Source organism: Vigna unguiculata, chromosome 1, assembly GCF_037176805.1.
Source record: "Vigna unguiculata cultivar grain cowpea cultivar isolate G323 ecotype 2 chromosome 1, ASM3717680v1, whole genome shotgun sequence".
Taxonomy (NCBI): domain Eukaryota; kingdom Viridiplantae; phylum Streptophyta; class Magnoliopsida; order Fabales; family Fabaceae; genus Vigna; species Vigna unguiculata.
In genome coordinates, this window is record NC_140792.1 from 41,837,754 (window position 1) to 41,859,128 (window position 21,375).

The window sequence follows — 21,375 nt, forward strand, 5'->3', positions numbered from 1 at the left end:
GTTGAAAATTCAAAATTCATTATTACTTAATTACAAATTATCATGTATAATAAGTTGTAGATTTGTAATAATGATTTGAAATAATTTTTGATTGGTTGAGTAGACATTTTTGTCATAATTATTTTAGAGGTGATTTCAAATAAAAATATCACAACTAACATTTGATTTTTGACATGTGATGTAACTATAAATTTTCTCAAATAATAAATTTACTGATTTCCCATCAATAGGTGTTAGAAAATTTTGTTTTTCGGGCAAGAGGGGGAGTGCATCTTAAATTCGAACAAAAGAACCAAGAAATGTTCTTGTGTTGATAGTTGATGGGACGGGACCGATAATACTAAATGGAAAAAGGAAGAAAGAGAAGTACTATATTTAATTTCCGGAAAGCATGACATAGCCAGCGCAGCAGTGTCTGTGTGTCACGGCGTGTAGAGGCACCTCGCCACACCATACCACTCCTCTCCTCTATTTATGTTACTCTCGCCTTCGCGATTCTCGCACCTTCCAATTCCATGGCTTCCTCAACCTCGATTCCCGCATCCGGTACGTTCTCCTTCTCCGAACATTCGTTAAATTCACTCTTCTTTAATCTCAATCAATCAATCATCAATCAATCAATCTCTTTCTTGCAGAGGCCGTGCAGGTTCTCCTCTCTTTGCTCGCCGATGACTCTTCCTCCGTCAGAGAGGCCTCCATGTCCTCTCTCAAGAACATTGCCGCACTGTAATTACTTATCTTTTTTCGTTGCGTTTCTTTAATTTCGCTTCCTTCTTCATCCTCACAATTCATCGCGTCTTTCTCAGGAATCCTCTTCTTGTTCTTGATTGCTGTGCCGTCGTGTCGCGTGGTGGACGTCGGGTGCGTTTTCTCTCTCTATATCGTTTTTCATTCGATGCTTAGGTTTTACTTGACTATTCTTTTCTTTTATTTATTTTATTTCTCTCCTGTGGTGTTTCAGCGGTTCGGGAACATGGCGGGAGTTTTCCAAGTGATGGCGTTCGGCGTTCGGTCTCTTGACGCAAAAGACGTCGATTCTGCTTTCATGGCGAAGCTCGCTAAGATTGCTACCGCTGAGCTGATATCCTCTAAGGTGCTTTGTTTTCTGTTTTCTTGCGGGAGTGAGTAGCGTGCTGCAGTAGTGATAGTAATGGATACAATTCAGTGACAGTCACTTATATTTTACGTTGTTGGCTTAGTAGGAGTAAGTTAACTTGCGTGTGGTTTTTTGGAGACTCGCTCTTCGCATCTACTCAAACTAATTAAGAATAGAGGGAGCGCTTAGATGTCATCGGGCTTGAATTGACCGCATGGGACTTTTGCCGTTTTGAATTGATGGAGGATACGTTTAATTTTGTTTCCTTTTTATCAACATACGAGGACTAGCTTTTAAGTTTTAACAATGCTTTTCCACATTTTGATAGAAGTTTTTTACAACTTAGAAGTTAAGAAAGTAGGAGAAGAAATAGCTTGCAGCATTGAATAAATGAGAAATAAAAATAAAAGAAAAACAGAAGGAAAATTACATCAGCAAAGCACTGATTACCTATCCAGCTGCAATAGCAAAGGCGTAGCGGTCTATACATAAGCTGACATCATAAAGATACCAAGAAGGCAGTTTTGTTCCATGAACTTGACACAGATTAATGATCCTTGAAGATTGTGGCAAACATCTATATCTGCCTACTTTTGCTAGAAATAAATTTATGTAACTGGCACGTAATATGGATGTTGTCTGTGATGCTGCATCGACCATGGTCAATTTAAGATCCAGACAAGAGAGTTGAGGGTTAGAAGGTTTGGTAATTGGTCTTACCTTCACATACGATTGATTTGTTTTTTTGTCATCTGCAGTAGGAGAGGAAAGAAACTGACGGTGACCATGACAATGTTGATTTGAATTTGAAAGATGATTTCCTAAAAAAGTAGCCTGTTTGATTCTTGGAGGATTGGATGTTAAGCTGGTTGGCATGATTTTTTTGGAGAGATAAGCACCATTCTTGGGTCTTCATCTTCAAGGATCATTAATCTGTGGCAAGTTCATGGAACAAAGCTGCCTTCTTGGTATCTTTATGATGGCAGCTTATGTAATAGATGGTTGAACAAATAGTGATTCAAGGTTTGAAATATAGCTGTCCCTCCCCCCTTTCACTTTCCACATGGACAAATAATTTGCTGGAAATTGAATGGATGCAAATTTGCCAGAGAGAAGATTTGGATGAAGGTTGTTAAAATTGAAATTCACTTTACTAGAGGACAAGGAAAAAGAAAGGCAGGTTACATGCCGGACCTGTTGACAATTTTAGACATATGCATGCTAGCCGTGGTCAGATGATTAAAGTATAGTCAGTGCATAAGCTGGAGTTTGGTCATTATGAACTTCAAAAGTGTTACTGCATATATAGTTGGAACTAACAAAGTTGAGGACTAAGGAGAGGTCATTTATTCTTGGTCTATGTTTATAGCATTCTTAAATTGTTGGTTGGTACACAAGGTATTAAAGAACATGTTTATCAAAGAAAATGGTTATGGCTAGGCCTATGGTGTCCGAACTTGTTATTTGACTCAAGTGAGAAATCAAATGATTACTGCCAGAATTCAGAAGTTAATGTGGAAGGAGCTAAAGAGAAGTTGTAAGTTGTATGATGGTTTGAGTATGGGATTTTGATTAATCTGGCAAGGTTTGTTGGAAATTTTGTACTTTTAGACCATTTGGTTTATATGGGTATGCAAACTAATATGCTGTATTGTGCAGCTTGACTTTCTGTTCCTAACCGTTTGAGGTTTGACGTTGTGCAATTCTGATTTCTTTTTTCCTAAAGGGAGAGTGCCCATGATGGAAATAATTTTTTTCCAAGAAATACTCTAAACAATGAAATACAATTTCATTGATCATAGGCAAACATTTTCTTAGAAATACAAATTTTATGACTGTGTAATGTAAAATGGGTTTTATTTTTGAAATTAGGGTTTTATATTTGGTATTATTTGTTAGAGATTTTATCTTATATTGGACTTTCTTATTCCAATACAGAACAATATTGTCTTATTCCGGTGTTTTGTTGTGTTGGGTTTATAAATAAACCACTAATGTCAACATTTATGCGTTGTTTCCTAGGGAAGAGAGAAACAAGTCAGATGGAAATGAAAAAGATGAGTGAAAATTTGTGAGAAATAAAGCTACATGTGTTTGGTTGAAGAAAATATAAGAGACGTAGCCGGAGAGATGGGTAGAGATAAGTGAGAAATAATATAGTGGATTTCACTGTTTTTAAAATTATTTCTCCATCTTTCTCTCCTACTAAACAGCTTACATTAATTTCACTCTCTTCATTTCTTCACAACCAAAGTCACCATTAGTACCACATGATTATGCGACATAGATTTTCTTTTTCTCATAGTATCTGAGACCTTTATTAGATGAGTACTCCTCATATTTCTGTTCTTTCCTTTATTTGAAATGATGATAGGGCTCGTATGGATAAGCTTCACTGTAGACACTTATAGGACAGAAAAATGTTTATGGAGAAGTTTATCTAAACATATCCTATGTCTATTGTAATCTTATTGGATCCTCCCTTGTGTGTTATTTTCTTGATATCATGGTCATCTTAGAATATTCTAGCTGATGGCTTTACCAGATTTGCTATGTTTCAGTTAATTTTATTTAATTCACAGTGGTTGTTTTCTGCAGGAACTAAATTCTGACTGGCAACGAGCAGCAACAAGCCTACTTGTTGCAATAGGCTCACATTTACCTGATCTCGTAAGATATCTTCTTTTTTCTTTTTAACTATTGAAATTTGTTTTTGTTTGTATTAAAAATTTAGTTCAATAAAGAATGGAAAGATAGGTTTACAGAGCCATTGAAACAAGTATGACCAAGAGAAAGAAAGATCAGTTGCATGCAACCCTACTGTAGTACAGTTTCTTTTATCAACAGTTAAATCATAAGTTAAGAACTGTTGTCCATGCTCCATAGTTTTACTTTATCCTTGTACTTGGAATTATAGAGTATATTTCTATCAAGCTAAAGTAATAACTCCAATTCATTTTACTTTCATGGGATGTACCACTGTCTTCCATATATATTTTATATAAACTCTTTTTTGCAAATACCCTAGTTTTCCCTGGATTTTTTATCTCATGTCTCTGGTCTCCCTTTCCCCTGGATTGGTGTTGCAGATGATGGAAGAAATTTTTCTTCATTTATCTGGGACAAATTCAGCAGTACAGGCTATGGTTCAAATCCTTGCAGAATTTGCTTCTACTGATCGTTAGTAATCAATTTTAACTACGTGCATTCGCTGTAAAATTTTTCTGTGGGATCACACATTCAATTGTAAACACTGATGAGTTTTTCTTCCATTCCATATAAATCTGATACAGCCATGCAGTTCATTCCACGTTGGAAAGGTGTACTTTCCCGAATTTTGCCAATTCTTGGAAATGTACGAGAAATGCATCGCCCCATTTTTGCAAATGGTATAGTGATTTTTCTGTTACTTTGTTGATGGATATGTTTCTTCTGTCTTTGATGTCTTTTATGAAGCACCGGATAGATAGTACTTTGATTGGCTTCACGTATATGTAACCAATTTTGATACTCTTGGATACTTCATTGATACCTATTGGTCAAGTATCAAAGCCTATAATTTTTGTGTGAAAATCCAATACAACTACATTGGTTGTTATATAAACATATAATATGGAACCATGGAAGCACTGTCCATCTGTGAACAAAAAATGGTGATTGTCCTCTTTAGGGTTGATTTCAAGAACCAATGAGATGAATAGTACTGTTCCTATTTGTAAATAATTGGAAGTGATTTATGATGACAATATTTATAATTTTTTTATTTATTTTAACAATGTCCCTTAAGTATGTTCTTAATTTGGATTTAATTGAAATTATGTTTATTATGTTTTAGGATTCATTATTAATATCTAGATATGCATACTAAACATAAACGTATATTATTTACTTTTAAAATAATCATATCACCATCTTGAATACATATCATGTACGTGCTTGGTATGCATCATAGCTGACTTTCTTGAATTGGTTGAGGTTGGTGACAAGGACAGTTTATATCTGACAGGTCCAGCCTACGTGAATTGCATATGAATTCACCTTTTTGTAAATTCCATGACATATTAAGGCATAGAGTAATACTGATCAATGTTGTTAGAATTATTACCTATACCTATTGTATCATTAACCCTATGTGTAGGGTGTTGAGTGTGGGAAACTACCTACTGCCATATCTACTGTTGCATGTAATCATGCCTAGTATCTTAGAGTAGTCTTTTCATATCTTTTCATATGTACGTGCTTGCTTCACTATAAATAGAAGAGGAAGAGAGTGGTACTGTTGTCCACTACTCATATTTTAAAGTCTCAGTCTCAAGTTGGTATCAGAGCGGGTCGATCCCGCTCTGGTTTCTGTCTCAGCTGGTCCGTCACCGCTGTCCGCGGTTGATCGCCGTTAGTCACCGCCGCTGTCCGCGGCTGTCTAAGTTCGGTTAACCTCGTTTCTGAACTACCCAACACTGTCAAACAACTTCTCGCCACTGTCTGCGTCCTCCGCCGCTGTCCGCCACCGTCTGCCGCCGTCCGCCGCCGTCCGCCGCCGTCCACCGACGCAGTTCCGTCCGGAAACCACCGGATCTGAACCGCCTCTCCGCGCGACAGCCAACCCCGCCGGTGTCGCAGGCAGCGCCGTCGCCACGCGCCTCCACGCGCGTCTTCTCTGTTCGCTGCAGGCAGGCGCGTGCCGCTCACGCGCCGCCTTCCCGTCGCCAGTTCGTCGTCGCGCCACCTCCGTCGCCGTCGCCGGAGCCTCCTCTATCCGTTTTGACCATCAAATCTCTGTTCCGGTGAAGTTCAGTAGCACCTCTTGTGGAAATCGTCCCTTTCGAAGTCGAAAATTGTCACTGTTTCACTGTTTTCGTCACTGTTTTACTGTTTCCGAGATCCTTTCTCTTTATCATGGCCACTGGAGGAACTGGGAGTGCTATTTCATTCTCTGGAAGCCCCTGCATTACGTCCGAGAAACTAAATGGCCAAAATTACTTATCTTGGTCCGCTGCCGTCGAGATGTGGTTTCTCGGTCAAGGACACCACGAACACCTTGAGAAAGATGGCAGCCACGTACCGTCTGAAAAAGCTGAACAGTGGAAACAAGCGGATTTCCAACTATGTGCTCTATTGTGGCAATCGGTGGAACCACGACTTTTGATGTCCCTACGGGCCTTCAAAACTTGCCACTCGTTTTGGAAGCGAACTCAGAATATCTATGCAAATGATATTCAACGCCTCTATGATTCGGCGAACAAGTTGGCATCTATGAAAATGACTAACCATGATATGATGTCATTCATGAATGACGCTCAAGCTGCTGTGGAAGAACTTCGAATGTTCTTGGAAGTCGACTCTCTAGATGAAATGAAGAAAAAACTTGACAAGTACTATATGGTAATGATCCTCCGCGCTATACACCCAGACTTTAATCATATCCGAGATCAGCTTTTGACCTCTCATGAGGTTCCTTCCATGGAAACTTTGATCTCCCGCATGATACGTGCTCCAACTCTTCAAACTCCAGAAACTCTTGCTGTAATGGAACCATCTGTCATGGTTGCCACCCGAGGAAGAGGAGGTCGTGGAACTAGAGGGGGTGGACGTGGAGGTCGTGGGCGTCCTCAGTGTACGTATTGTAAAAGGATGGGTCATACCCAAGAAAACTGCTACACTTTACATGGATTTCCTGCCAAAACAGCCAATGTCTCCCAGGCAGAGACTACTGACTCCAAGTTCACTGAGGACGAGTATCAAGAGTACCTACGCCTCAAATCCAACAGCTTGGCACAGTCATCTCAAGCTCCAAGTACATCAACTGTTTGCATCTCTCAATCCATGGAAGGTCACAATTCATGGGTAATTGACTCTGGTGCTTCTGATCACATTTCTGGTAATACCTCCTTGTTCTCAACCATTTCATTCCAAGAAAAATCTCATTTTATAACCCTCGCAAATGGTTCTAAAACATCCTCAAAGGGAGTCGGTCAAGCCATCTTATCTCCGTCCTTAAATCTAAAATCTGTCCTTTTTGTCCCTAATTGTCCTTTCAATTTAATTTCCTTAAGTCAGTTAACCAAAACATTGAATTGCTCTGTAACCTTCGATGACAAATCTTTTGTTATACAGGAGCGTGGCTCGGGGAGACGGATTGGAGAAGGATATGAAGCGGGCGGATTATACCATTTTGGATCTCGTCCACGTGTGTCATGTGTTGCAGCCCCCAATCCTAAAATGTTACATGATCGGCTTGGTCACCCTCACCTGTCCAAGTTAAAGAAAATGTTTCCTGAACTTAGTCGTCTCCAGACTTTAGAATGTGAGTCATGTCAACTAGGAAAACATGTTAGATCTACCTTTCCTAAAAGATCTCAATCAAAGTGTACTTCTAGTTTTTCTGTCATCCATTCCGATATCTGGGGACCTAGTCGTGTCTCATCTTTTGGCTTTAGGTATTTTGTTACTTTCATTGATGAATATTCGAGATGTACTTGGGTTTATCTTATGAAAGATCGTTCTGAATTATTATCCCTCTTCACATCCTTTTTGAATGAAATCAAGAATCAATTTGGTCAAGTAATTAAAATCTTAAGAAGTGACAATGCCAAAGAGTATTTTTCGTCTGCTCTTTCTAATGTTTTGAGTTCCCATGGTATCCTGCACCAGTCTACTTGTCCTCATACGCCACAACAAAATGGTATAGCAGAACGAAAAAATCGACACTTAGTTGAAACTGCTCGTACCCTTTTGCTTAGTGCCAACGTTCCTGTCCATCACTGGGGAGATGCCATCTTAACTGCAGGTTTTCTTATTAATCGGATGCCATCTTCCTCTCTCAATCATAAGGTCCCTTTCTCCATTCTGTTTCCAGACAATCCTCTCTTTCACACTTCTCCTAGAGTTTTTGGTTGTGTATGTTTTGTTCATGACATGTCTCCCGGGTTAGACAAGCTTTCTGCTCGCTCTCTCAAATGTGTTTTCTTGGGCTATTCACGACTTCAAAAAGGGTATCGATGTTACTCTCCTGAAACCAAGAAATATTACATGTCTGCCAATGTTACCTTTTTTGAACAGACCCCTTACTTCTCTCCATCTGTTCAAGATGTCCATGTCATCCAGCAGGTCCTTCCTATTCCCGTGGTTGAGTACACTATTTCCAATGTCCCTGTCCCTCCAAGTCTCGACCAAAGTCCTCCTGAGCCATCATCTCCACCTATTGACTCTCTCCAACACAGGACGCCGACGAATAGTCCAGTTGTTCAAGAACATGGTGAATCCCCTACTTCAGATTCTTCTCCCTCGTCTCTTGATCCCACGACTCCTGATGAAGGTGATTCAGGTTGGCCCATTGCTCTCAGAAAAGGTACTCGTTCCTCTCAAAATCCACATCCCATTTATAATTTTCTTAGCTATCACCGATTATCGCCTTCCTATTGTTCACTTTTATCCTCAGTGTCTTCTGTTGTTATTCCCAAAAATGTGAATGAAGCACTTGATCATCCTGGATGGCGACAAGCCATGATTGCAGAGATGCAGGCTCTTGAAAGCAATCATACTTGGGAGCTCGTGCCCCTCCCTTTGGGTAAGAAGGCTGTTGGTTGTCGATGGGTGTATGCAATTAAAGTTGGCCCTGATGGTCAGGTTGATCGACTCAAAGCCCGATTGGTTGCAAAAGGGTACACTCAGGTTTATGGCCTTGACTATTGTGACACCTTCTCTCCCGTGGCCAAGATGACTACTATTCGCCTCTTCTTTGCAATGGCAGCAATTCGTCACTGGCCTCTTCATCAATTGGATATCAAAAATGCCTTCCTTCATGGTGATCTTGAGGAGGAAGTGTACATGGAGCAACCTCCTGGGTTTGTTGCTCAGGGGGAGTCTGGTATGGTATGCAAATTGCATCGATCTTTATATGGCCTCAAACAATCACCACGAGCTTGGTTTGGAAAATTCAGCTCCATTGTTCAGAAATTTGGGTTAAGACGCAGTGAGGCAGATCACTCAGTCTTTTACAAACATACCTCTCCTGGGAAATGTGTCTACCTAATAGTATATGTTGATGATATTGTTATTACAGGAAATGATACTACTGGAATATCTCAACTGAAGGAGCACCTGTGTAAACATTTTCAAACCAAGGATCTCGGAAGCCTCAAATACTTCTTGGGCATTGAAGTAGCTCAGTCAAAAGATGGAGTTGTAATCTCTCAAAGGAAATATGCTCTTGATATATTACAAGAAACAGGTATGATTGACTGCAGACCAGTAGAGAGTCCTATGGACCCGAATCAGAAGTTAACAACAGTAGAAGGCGAATTATTCTCCGATCCAGAGAGATATAGGAGGCTCGTTGGAAAGTTAATTTATCTCACTATTACGAGGCCTGATCTATCTTTCGCAGTTGGAATTGTTAGCCAGTTTATGCAGACTCCATGTCTTGGACATTGGAATGCCATCATCCGTATTTTAAGGTACCTCAAGAAGGCTCCAGGACAAGGTTTGTTATATGAAGATAAAGGCAATGTTCAAATCTCTGGGTACTGTGATGCTGATTGGGCAGGCTCTCCTGTTGACAGACGCTCTACTACGGGATATTGTGTCCTCCTTGGAGGAAATGTTATCTCTTGGAAAAGTAAGAAGCAAAATGTAGTGGCTCGATCCACCGCTGAAGCTGAATATCGGGCAATGGCGTCTCTCACGTGTGAACTCATATGGGTAAAGCAATTTCTTCGAGAGCTTAACTTCTGTGAAATTCAGACCATGAAGATGTATTGTGACAACCAGGCTGCTCTCCACATTGCATCAAATCCAGTGTTTCATGAGAGAACTAAACACATAGAAATTGACTGCCACTTTGTCCGAGAAAAATTGATGACTAAGGAAATTTGTACTGAGTTCGTTGGGTCAAATGACCAACTTGCAGATGTGTTGACCAAGTCATTAAGGGGACCTCGGATTGAGTTCATTTGTTCCAAGCTTGGTTCATACAATTTGTATGCTCCAGCTTGAGGGGGAGTGTTAGAATTATTACCTATACCTATTGTATCATTAACCCTATGTGTAGGGTGTTGAGTGTGGGAAACTACCTACTGCCATATCTACTGTTGCATGTAATCATGCCTAGTATCTTAGAGTAGTCTTTTCATATCTTTTCATATGTACGTGCTTGCTTCACTATAAATAGAAGAGGAAGAGAGTGGTACTGTTGTCCACTACTCATATTTTAAAGTCTCAGTCTCAAGTAATGTAAAATTGGAAAACCATAATGTATTAAATATAGTTGTGATGAACAACTTTAGAGTTTTTAAAGGACATGCGCATCTTGTGGTTTCTGGAATTTTAAAGAGACCTTGGCCATGAAAAACATTTTAAGATAAATTGGTGTTATTAGTAGGCTAACATTTTGAATGGATGGTAAAGTTGGGTTGGAGATTTCTATTAGCATGGACGTGAAAAATCTTGGTACCTGGTTTTGGAGCATGCCAATTATGGTGATTTTATTTTCTTTGTACGTTTTTTTAAAGTTCACTCTAGGTTTAGTTGGTAATGTGTTATATTATGGCTGATAAATCAATGAAATTTTTAAATTGTTTTAAAATATAAATTTTGAAAATTTATGATCCTTTTGTTATTATCTGTACCTTCAACTTAAGCTCTCATTTTTTTATGGTAGGCGAATGGGGGAGGATGATTTTTGGCTAACATTGCTCAAAGATGTTATTGTTACTGATAATCTGATCCAGTTAACTCATAATTTATCATTTTTTGCAGCATTTAAGTGTTGGTGTCAAGCGTCTTGGCAATATAGTATAGACTTTCCTTCACATTTTCCTCAAGATGGTGATGTCATGTGAGATCAATATACAGTCTTCTAGTTTATTTTCTGATTCAACACATATTGTTCCCTTTATTTCTTATCTGAAGGTGAGAATTATCTCTAATTCTCTTTGTAGTGCAGGTCATTTCTAAATTCTGCTTTTGAGCTCTTGTTGAGAGTTTGGGCAGCTTCGAGAGACCTTAAGGTCACTACTATTTTTCTTTACTTTTGTTCTTGCATTCTACTCCTTATGAGTCTCTATAATTTTCTAGATCCTTTTTTTGCTGATGCATCTATAAAAGTTGTGTTTCTGAACATGTGTTGTTTGTGTGGTTGGTTAACATAGATGAGTATTTTAGTGTATAATTTATGACTTTTTTACTTGATTGTTGTTGATCTTTGTCTTATTTAAACTTATTTGGTTTTAGGTTCGTGTGGCATCTGTAGAAGCACTGGGGCAGATGGTAGGTCTCATAACACGAGCACAGTTAAAGACTGCCCTACCAAGGCTTATCCCTACAATATTGGACTTGTAAGATTGGTCTTCAAAGCATTTTATATTTTAGTTATCTATTGTTCATTTTTAATTATTTTTTTTTTTCTATTTAATGTGTGATTTCTCACTAAATCATAATATGGAAGATACTTAAAATATCGACTAGTATTATCAGATGGATTCATATTCATATCTTCTTATGTTAGGTATAAAAAAGATCAAGATATAGCTTTTCTGGCTACATGTAGTCTCCACAATCTGCTAAATGCCTCTTTGTTGTCCGAAAGTGGTCCTCCTATGCTTGATTTTGAGGTATGAATACTATAATCTTCTTGTTTAAAACGTTTCATGGTATGTTGAATTTTTTTTATCATACTTCTGGTTATGTAGTAATTTTCAATCAAACCTTAAAAATTTGTATTTGATTTGTTTCCATATCATTTAAGTGATGGGAGAGTCATCGTGTTACTTTAGGATGTAGTATGAACATCTATACATTGTTTGAAAATCTTTACCTTTACTTTTCTCTTGTTGTGTGGGTTAAGCACTTGTGTTTCTGCCATCTACTATATACCTGCATTTCCTTATGGTCATGGGAAAAGAGGGCTAACTGGTTTGTTGAATGTTTGTTGTTGTTCTGCTGGTAATGTGGTCATCTCAAGCAATTTTTACCTTTTTCTAGTGGGAATGAGGGGACAGCTTCGTAAGCATACTGGAATATCTGCTTATGTAAATAATAAATTAATGCCTTGGTATATGTGACTAGTCTAATGCTCATAGTAAATGGTAAATGAATGAGGCTTTGAATATTGAATGAATATGGTTTGAAGGATGAATGTGGTTGTTTAGTTTAAATTTGTTCTTTCAGAAAAAAAAATAAAATCTCCTGATGTTCATATTGGATTGTAAGTTCGTAATAGGATTGCCAAAATTATCCAATGATCATACTACAGTGTGGTGTCAAATGCAATGGGCATAAAGAAGTTCAAACAAATGCTTTAAAAATTGTTTCAACCAGATAATTGAGAAACAGTGGTTCATAACCCATTGAATTAGTGCATGAACTGGAAATGATAAATATATGAATGCAAAAATTTAATTTAGTGGTATTCAGAAGTCAAAATAAAGATAAAAGAGGAACAAATAACTGCATGGAAAAGAAACTATAAAATAAAGTGGAATAAATATATAAATAAATTATGGCCTTCCTGAATTTAGGTTTGGCTAAGTGTTTGGTGTTTGTGTTACCTTGTTTTTATGGGTTAGTTCTTGTTGAGGTAGCTTGGTTTTGTCTTTGGGTGTGTTTTCTTTTGGCATGGGTTTTGGTGTGGTACCCCATATTTTTTGTATTCCTTTTTCTTTGTTTTTATTATGGGTTCTCATGTAATGGCATATGATTGTTGAGCTTTAGGGTGCTAACCTAGTTGGGATCTAAGGTGCCATATGCCTAGCGTGTGTTTTGTGAAAGAAAAGAAAGAACTTCTATGCAGACTTTGTTATAGACTATAAGAGAAGGATGCTGCATTCACAAATTAGACAAACATTATCTGCTCAGGTGGGGGAAGGGAGAGTTTATGATTCTTTTTGGTCTAATATAAACAAAAGAGAGCCAACAGTGAATGAAGGGAGAAGAGCTTCTGGATTCAACCAGTGTCGGAAAATTTTTGAAAACATGAGACTTAAGCCACAGCGGAGGACATGGATTTTTGTTTTTGGGCTGCAGATTTCTGAGGCTTCACTATTGAGCCCTAATAGGCATGCTGTCTGGTTGACAATGCAACTGCTTTTAGAGACTGGCGGTCAAGATTTATAGTCCCTTAAAACATCTGACACATTTCTGATTTTATCTTCTTGATGCTTTACGAACCACGATTTCAATGATGCATGTATGCAAGTGCAACACTATCTCAATTCTCTCTGAATCATGGACACATTCCAAAGTTGTGCTGTATCTTGCTGCACTTTTGTCACTTGTGAAATTAAATAAAATCATTGGTTGCAGGATTTGACTATTGTTTTATCAACACTTCTGCCTGTGATATCTACGAATAATGACGGCAAAGACCAATCAGATTTCTCTGTGGGACTAAAGGTAATACTATCAATTTCATTAGTTGGAAACTTAAGTTGTTTGAATATGATAACGACTGTCGCACCTGTTGCTACAATGGTCTAGCTTTATTCCTTTTTTTACCAACTCAACTTTTATGCTTTGAATTTAGTAGTGCAATTCTTTTTAGCATATATTTGTTATGTTCCTTTTGTTTCTTCGACTTTGGTTCCAACTGCAGGCGTAATAATTAGTTTACATTTTCTTGGTTCCTTTTGCAGTGTGGGCTTATAGTGGTTGTGTAGGTCAGTGCAATTTATCATTATGGTTTTGTAAAGATGTTCTTTTTCTGAGGGATGGTATATTTTTCTCGAATTTGTTGTTAGCATTTTTAGCCTCAATAACTTGTCTCTGATTTTAAGATAGAGTTGTATTCTTTCACTTCCTTATGGATGGGTTAGAATTAATGCTCTTTTGGGTAAGGAATGGTGTATCTACGCATACAATTTTTAGTGGATTAAGAGCACAATGTGTTTTAGATTAAAACCAAGAGTGGGTGGGTACACTCTTGCTCATTTTAGTGGAGCCTCATCGGGATTAGATACTATGGATTTTTAATGGGTTCTCTATAATGCATGGAAAGGGTTTGGACCTTAGAGAGTCTTTTTGAGATGATAATTCTCCATTTTGTTCGTGTTTTTATGGATTTCATTGGAGGCTTTCATTTGGATTTGTTCTAGTACTTTCCGTTTTTGTTAGAATCTGTTTTATTATTTGTATTAATTCTGTCAGGATTTGTGTTTTATTATTTCTTTATTTAACAAATTATAATTGCAGTTTATGATGGTATCCCTGAATCATAGGGATTTGATTGTCTAGGTGCTATTATTATACTTGCTAAAATAGGATTCTAGCCTTTTATATAGGAATTGTATTCTCAGAATAATATATTGAACAACTCTACCCTAAATTATGAGAGTTTTATTGATTTTCTTTTAGATACGGGTGTCCTCTAATATTAAGTTATCTCTAAAGTTAATAATGATTAAGATGTATACACCTTCAATTTGAAGTGTATCATAATCTTAACCTACTAAAATTTGAGGTTGAATGCATCTTTATTTACTCATTGAGTTGAGAATATCAATTTAGAATAGCTTTTTCATTTTTCATTATCCAGAGTAAAAGAGTTAAACATTTAATTTATTCAATTGTGCATAACAGATGTATAATGAGGTTCAGCATTGCTTTCTGACGGTTGGCTTGGTATATCCAGATGATTTGTTTTTGTTCCTTGTAAATGTAAGTACTTAAAAGTTGGTAGTATGCTTGTAATTCTGTATGCTGTTAATTCTTGACAAAGTAATTTTTCTTTTGGCCCCTCACTTGTTGATTAAAAAAGAAAATTTAGGAAGACTAAAAGATGAATAATATAATACTAGAAGATAGATAAAGTCAACAAATAAACATCAGGTTAAATTAATTAAATTTCTTGAAGAAGCTTCGATAGAAACTGGGGATGCTGTTTCTTTTGTCTTTATTTTTTCCTTTTTGGCTGGTATGTTTTCTTTAGTAAGTACAAAAAGCCTATATTGTTCAAAATTTATTGAAGTTTTTGAAACCAAGAATTGGGATTAAAACTAGGTGGCAATTTATAACTATAAAAACTTATCAATTAAAGTTAAGGCCAACAAATTACAAACCTCAGTTTAGGGTGTATTTAGTTTGTATTTTTGTCCATAATTTTTTTTTTTCATAATAGTACCTAGTTTTTATCTGAAACATTTTTTACTCCCTAATGAGTAAAACCACATCACTTTTAGTAAAATATTCTAATCCACACGTTTATAAAAAAATAATGTGGTTTTAGTTCGTCATTAGGGAATAGGGATTAAAAACATTTTTCTATCAAAATATGGGGATTAAAACCTCAGAAGATTCTTACAGGGACTAAAATCCAACATTTTGAAATAGGGTGACAAAATATTTTACCCTTTAAACTTTAAATGCTGTTAGCATGTTCAGTCAATGAGGGCATTTTATTGTCAGTATCTTTTATTCCTTGTTTTCTCTATCTATTTTCTTCTTTTTCCAAGTTGAACAATACTTTTTTTGTGTTTCTTGTAATATTTACAAATTGTGCATCTGTCTCTATTCTACCTGCTTCCAGAAATGCAGATTGAGGGAAGAACCATTGACTTTTGGTGCTCTTTGCATTTTGAAGCATCTTTTGCCAAGGTTTCTGCCTCCTCTATTCCTGATGGCAATTATTCATAATTATTAATTATAATGTAACCTACAATTCTTATTTGAAGGCTGTCAGAAGCTTGGCATAGTAAAATATCTCTACTAGTCGAAGCTGTAAAGTCCTTGCTTGAGGAGCAGAATTTAGCTGTCCGAAAGGCACTATCTGAGGTAAGTTCTGTGTTGGTTTTTTAATATTTAAATGAGGCAATACCATCTTACACTAATAGGTCAATATATTTTGGCATCTCAGTCTTTCCTCCTTTGTTTATAGTTAATTGTGGTTATGGCTTCTCACTGTTACTTGGTTGGTTCGTCTGGAGAGTTGTTCATTGAATATCTTGTACGCCATTGTGCTATAACTGATCACAATAGGAGTGATCTTGAAAACATACCGAACAAGAGAATAGAGGTACTTTCTCTCCCCCATCCCTCAAAGCAAAAAAAAACAAGCAAAGTGCATATCTTTGAATTGCCAAGAATTCTTGTGAATTTTTAGTAAAATATGGTTATATCTTGGAGCTTAGTACCAAACTGTGTGTGTACTTCTTATTTTCTTGGATATAGTAGTCCTCTTTACTCCAGTGTTTTCAGTGCTTTAGGAAAACTTTGATATCGTAATATGATTGGAAGACTCTGTCGTTTTGAGCTTTCCGGTCTCTAGTTCACCTTTCAATTGAATTTCGTTGTTGTAGTTATTATTTTAACTCTTCTCTTCTATGATACATTTATTTTATTTATCATGGACACCTAAGTTTTAATGATCCTTCTTAGATGAAAATTGGAGCAGTTACTCCTAGTGAGTTAAGAGCAGTTTGTGAAAAAGGTCTGCTTTTGGTAACTATTACGATTCCTGAAATGGAGGTAAATTTTATTTCTTTTCCTTATTGATAAATTTTTTTCACTTGTTTTCGTGGGCTCGTTATTATTATTTTTTTAATTCTCTATTTTCTTATTTTACCCACACATTCTTTAAATTGATTTTGGATTGTACAGCATATTCTTTGGCCTTTTCTGTTGAGGATGATTATTCCAGGAACCTACACTGGTGCTGTGGCCACGGTAAAAGTTCTGTCGGGAACTTCAGTTTTATTTTCAGATGCATGATTAATTTTATCCATTCATTGTACGATTTGCAAATTTTATGGAAATATAAATGCACTGCGAAATTGAATTTTTATTATTGCAGTTTTCTTTGGCAAATGAAATGATATCATTACTACTTTACAGGTGTGCAGGTGTATTTCAGAATTGTGGCGGCATAGGTCATATAGCAACGATATGTTGAGTGAGTGTAAAACCCGTGCTGATATACCAACTGCAGAGGTATGACATCACTAATAGTTTTAATTTTTTTTTATATTTATAATTACTAGCACTTTCAATTGTTGTTAAAAAAGAACCATTGTTTCCTGTATCAGCCCATATTGCCTGGTTGAATAATTTATGCTTGATGTAGGAACTTCTTGCTCGCTTGGTGGTGCTTTTGCATAATCCTTTGGCAAGGGAACAATTGGCCACCCAAATTTTGACAGTGAGCTCATGACATCCCTTAATATCTTCATAATATTTCTCGATAAATTCTTCTTTGATGTATATTGTCACATAGAGAGGCTTTCAGCATTAGAGGTATCAATTTGGCCCAGCCCACAGGGCTTGGCCCTGGCCCATGTGGGCAGGGCCAAAAAAGTCCACATTGAAAAAAAAGCCCCCAACAAAGAAGCCCACAGGGCCAAAAACCCTACAAAAGCCTTGTGGGCCAAGGCCAACCCATGGGCTTTCATCTTCCACATGAAAAATATATTACTATCTGTGGGACAGGTACGAATCGGACAAGCAAGACGACCCGAATAGGTCGAACGACCCGAACCTGCTCGACGACCTCGACAAGAACGATGACTCAAACGAGCCCGATGATCCAAACAGGCCCAACGAATCGAACGAGCCCAACAACCCTGACGAAACAGACAAGCCTGACAACCAGGATAAACCTGACAACACGGACAGGCCCCACGACATGGACGAGCCCGATGACTCGGACGAGCTTGACGACCTAGACGGGCCCAACGACCCAGACTAGCCCGACGACCCAAACGGGCCCGACGACCGGGACGGGCCCTACGACCCAAACAAGCCTGACGACACGTATGGACCCGACATCCCGGACGGGCCTGATGACCCAGACAGGCCCGACGACACAGACGAGCCTGACGACATGAACAGGTCCGACAACCCGGACGAGCCCAACAACCTGGACGAGCCCTACGACCTAGAAGGGCCCGACGACCTGAACGGGCCTAACGACCCAGACAGGCCCAACGATTTGAACGGCCCCAACGACTCGGACGGGCTCGACGACCAAAACGGACCAACGACCCGAACGGGCCCGATGATCCAGACAGGCCAAATGACCCATATGGACTCGATGACTTGGACGGACCCGACAACCCAGATAGCCCCGACGACACCAACAGGCCCGACAACCCCTAGATGAGCCCAATGACCGGGACGAGCCCAACGATCTAAACGGGCCCGATGACCTGGACATGCCCAACGATCCGACAGGCCCATCGATCCGGATGTGCCCGATGATCTAGACAGGCCCTTCGATCCGGAGGGGCCCGACGACTTGGACGGCGCCGACGAGCTGGACGGGTCTGATGATCTAGACAATCCCAACCACCCGAATAGGCTCGTCCGTGTCGTCGGGACCATTTAGGTTGTCGGGCTTGTTCGGGTCGTTGGGCCTGTCTAGATCATCGGGCCCATCCGGGTCGTTGGGCCTGTTTGGGTTGTCGGGCCCGTATGGGTCGTCGGGCCTGTCCGGGTCGTGTGGCCCGTTCAGTTCAATGGGTCTGTCTGGATCATCGGGCTCGTCCCGATCGTTGGGCCTGTTTGGGTCGTTGGGCCCGTTTGAGTCACCGGGCTCGTCCTGGTTGTCGGTCCCGTCCGGGTTGTTCGGCTTGTCTGGGTCGTCGTGCCCGTTCGGGTCGTTGGGTCGTTCTGGATCATCGGGCCCGTCTGGGTCGTTGTGAACGTCTAGGTCGTCGGGCTCATCCGGGTGTTTGGGCCCGTTCGAGTCGTCGGACCTGTCCTTGTCGTCGGGCTCGTCATCGCGCCCGTCCAGGTCGTTGGGCCCATCCAGGTTTTCGGGCACGTTTGGGTCATTTGGCCCGTTCGGGTCGTTGGGCTTGTTCAGGTTGTCGGGCCCGTCCGGGTTGTTGGGCCCGTCTGGGTTTTTGGGCCGTCTGGGTCGTCGGGTTTGTCTGGGTCGTAGGACTCGTCCGGGTTGTCGGTCCCATCTGGCTCGTCGAGCCCGTTCGGGTTGTCGGGCCCGTTCGGGTCGTCAAGCCCGGCCGGGTCATTGGGTGCGTCCGGGTTGTCGAGCCTGTTCGGGTCATCGGGCCCGTCCTGGTCCCTCGACTTGATCTTTAACTCTAGCTTAATGTAGTATTATTTGGGGGCCTAACCCACCTTAGCCCTATCCCTAACCCCCTAAAAAGGGACTTTATGAAGAGTGGGTTAGGGCTGGCCCATGGGCTAGGAGCCAAATTGACATCTCTATTCAGCATGATTTTTGGTAATTTTGCAATTCTGTATATACTAACATTTGCCAATCCATCGACCAAAAATTTTTTTTGTTAGCTTTGGGCTCTGAAGTTTGGTTCCTTAAGAGTGAACTTTTCCAAATCAAGAAGCGCAACACTATCATCATGTGGATATATCTCCACAAAATGTCCAACAAACTATCTGGAATGTTATTTTAATATGTATTTGATGTATTCTTTTTGTTGGGTGATGGTGTCATTCACTAAGCTTCTTTTTTTTTTTTTTTTTTCAAATTTAGTTGCACACAATCTATTGGATGACATATCAGTGAACATATTTTCTGCAGGTTCTATGTCTTTTGGCACCTCTATTCCCAAAAAATATTAATTTGTTTTGGCAAGATGAGGTAACATTTTTTGCTAAAAATTATGTGTTATCCGATTTAAATCTTCAGTTCTATTTATAATGGTATAGTTTATAGGTGAGTATATTGTATTTAGAAGCCGGTCATATCGGATTTAGAGAAAACCAAACCTCTCTATTTATGTGTAATTATTGTAATAAGCCTATATAAGCCTCCTTCAGTGAAGTCATTCAAATATTCTGTGAATATTGAATCATAAAATTATGCTTTGCTAGGCTTTCTGATATTGTAAAATTTTAGATGAAGAAAACGCTTTAGCAGTTTTATAATTTTGTATCTAATGTGTATAATTCTGTTTGTTATTGATAAATAACCAAAAAGCTCACACACTTATGCTCATTTTAAAATATAGTTTATTGTAATATGCTATTTTGAATCAGTTACATTACAACTTACAATTTCGGGATGATTATTATAGACCAAAGTGTAATTAATTTCTGTATTTGGGTAAGCTCTAGATTCCAAAGATGAAGGCATATGTTAGTGATACAGAGGACTTAAAACAGGATCCGTCATATCAAGACACTTGGGACGACATGATAATCAATGTGAGTGTGAATCTTAACATCCTACCCTCACCTTGTTCAACTGAATAATAGTTCTATAATTTGTAAGAACTACTTGTCATGAAGTCAAACTTTCTGATCAATGCATGAGCTATTTTTGTTCAAGTAGGTGGAGTATTTAGTTTGTTTGCAACTGAAATATTTTTTCAAATAGGTTAATTATGAACTGCATTATGATAGTTCTACTGAAGTGATCAAACATGTTTCAAATTTTTATGTTGATAAGAAAAAGCAGAATGATGGATCAGTATACAATTGTGGTTATTCAAAGCTAATGTATGATCTCTATTTTTGGGCTGCAGTTTCTTGCGGAATCTTTGGATGTGATTCAAGATGCAGATTGGGTTATGTCTCTAGGAAATGTTTTTGCCAAACATTATGAACTTTATGCTTCTGATGATCAACACACTGCACTTCTGCACCGGTATCAATGCTCTAACATTAATGTTCTCTTTTGTAAACGGAATATAAATACTTGTTTAATATTGCTTTCTGTTACTTGAGCAATTGCTTGCTTTATAGTTTATCTTATATATACAAAATAAGGCAAATGAAATTGTATTTGAACTGGTAATATTCAGGTTCACTGCAGAATATGAAATTAGTAGCATATGATTCATCATGGTTTGTCTGTTAAATTGTTTGCACCTTAGAAACAAAGACCAGAGAAACAAAACAAAGAAAAACCAGAGATAAACTCCCAAACTGAATTATTATCTTATTAGCTGTAAAAGAAAAATGTATTCAAAGGAAAAAGCTTAGAACATTGTAAAGAAAGGAAAAAGCTTCCTTTCACACAGGTTATTCCCTGTCACCAAAGTCAAAGACTTTCAATACCAAAAAGATAGCCCCCTAACACCTCCCAAAGGGAAACTATTTATAGATTTTCTGAGAAAGTCTCTCCTCCAAAACAACAAACCACAATAACCCCTTTTATTTCTAAATTCCCTTCTATAATACACATTCCTCTCTCTCAATATTTCCCTTCCTAAAGGTTGAATTCTGAAAATTGATCTTTAATGGCAGAAGTGTTTTCCCTCGTGCCAATCTTTTCTATAGTCTTGAACACGGTCAATGAAATTATGTTCATTGGAAACAATATAGAAGGCTGTGTTGCTTGCAAAATTTGGTCTAATCTCTGTTGCAAT

At 38.5% G+C, this 21,375-nt stretch overlaps 1 protein-coding gene across 8 annotated transcripts in view; it reads left to right on the forward strand.

The window, feature by feature from the left end:
- Window positions 1-328: 328 nt before the first annotated feature.
- Window positions 329-21,375, forward strand: part of LOC114163799 (ARM repeat superfamily protein) — a 61,756-nt gene continuing 40,709 nt past the window's right edge. For 2 of the 8 annotated variants that reach the window (XM_085673327.1, XM_085673328.1), the window contains exons 1-23: window positions 345-546; window positions 636-726; window positions 807-861; window positions 962-1,093; window positions 3,695-3,766; window positions 4,186-4,276; window positions 4,390-4,485; window positions 10,853-10,931; window positions 11,040-11,103; window positions 11,327-11,430; window positions 11,601-11,706; window positions 13,397-13,486; window positions 14,669-14,746; window positions 15,615-15,682; window positions 15,760-15,859; window positions 15,963-16,100; window positions 16,463-16,552; window positions 16,685-16,750; window positions 16,919-17,014; window positions 17,148-17,222; window positions 19,584-19,643; window positions 20,120-20,209; window positions 20,530-20,651. In XM_085673327.1, the coding sequence (XP_085529453.1) occupies window positions 516-546; window positions 636-726; window positions 807-861; window positions 962-1,093; window positions 3,695-3,766; window positions 4,186-4,276; window positions 4,390-4,485; window positions 10,853-10,931; window positions 11,040-11,103; window positions 11,327-11,430; window positions 11,601-11,706; window positions 13,397-13,486; window positions 14,669-14,746; window positions 15,615-15,682; window positions 15,760-15,859; window positions 15,963-16,100; window positions 16,463-16,552; window positions 16,685-16,750; window positions 16,919-17,014; window positions 17,148-17,222; window positions 19,584-19,643; window positions 20,120-20,209; window positions 20,530-20,651 (1,994 nt within the window). In that variant the 5' untranslated portion in view covers window positions 345-515. Of the gene's footprint in view, window positions 547-635; window positions 727-806; window positions 862-961; window positions 1,094-1,885; window positions 2,682-3,694; window positions 3,767-4,185; window positions 4,277-4,389; window positions 4,486-10,852; window positions 10,932-11,034; window positions 11,104-11,326; window positions 11,431-11,600; window positions 11,707-13,396; window positions 13,487-14,668; window positions 14,747-15,614; window positions 15,683-15,759; window positions 15,860-15,962; window positions 16,101-16,462; window positions 16,553-16,684; window positions 16,751-16,918; window positions 17,015-17,147; window positions 17,223-19,583; window positions 19,644-20,119; window positions 20,210-20,529; window positions 20,652-21,375 lie in introns of those variants that run through there. The other 6 variants (XM_085673340.1, XM_085673335.1, XR_014995070.1 and 3 more) reach the window with 6 other exon arrangements.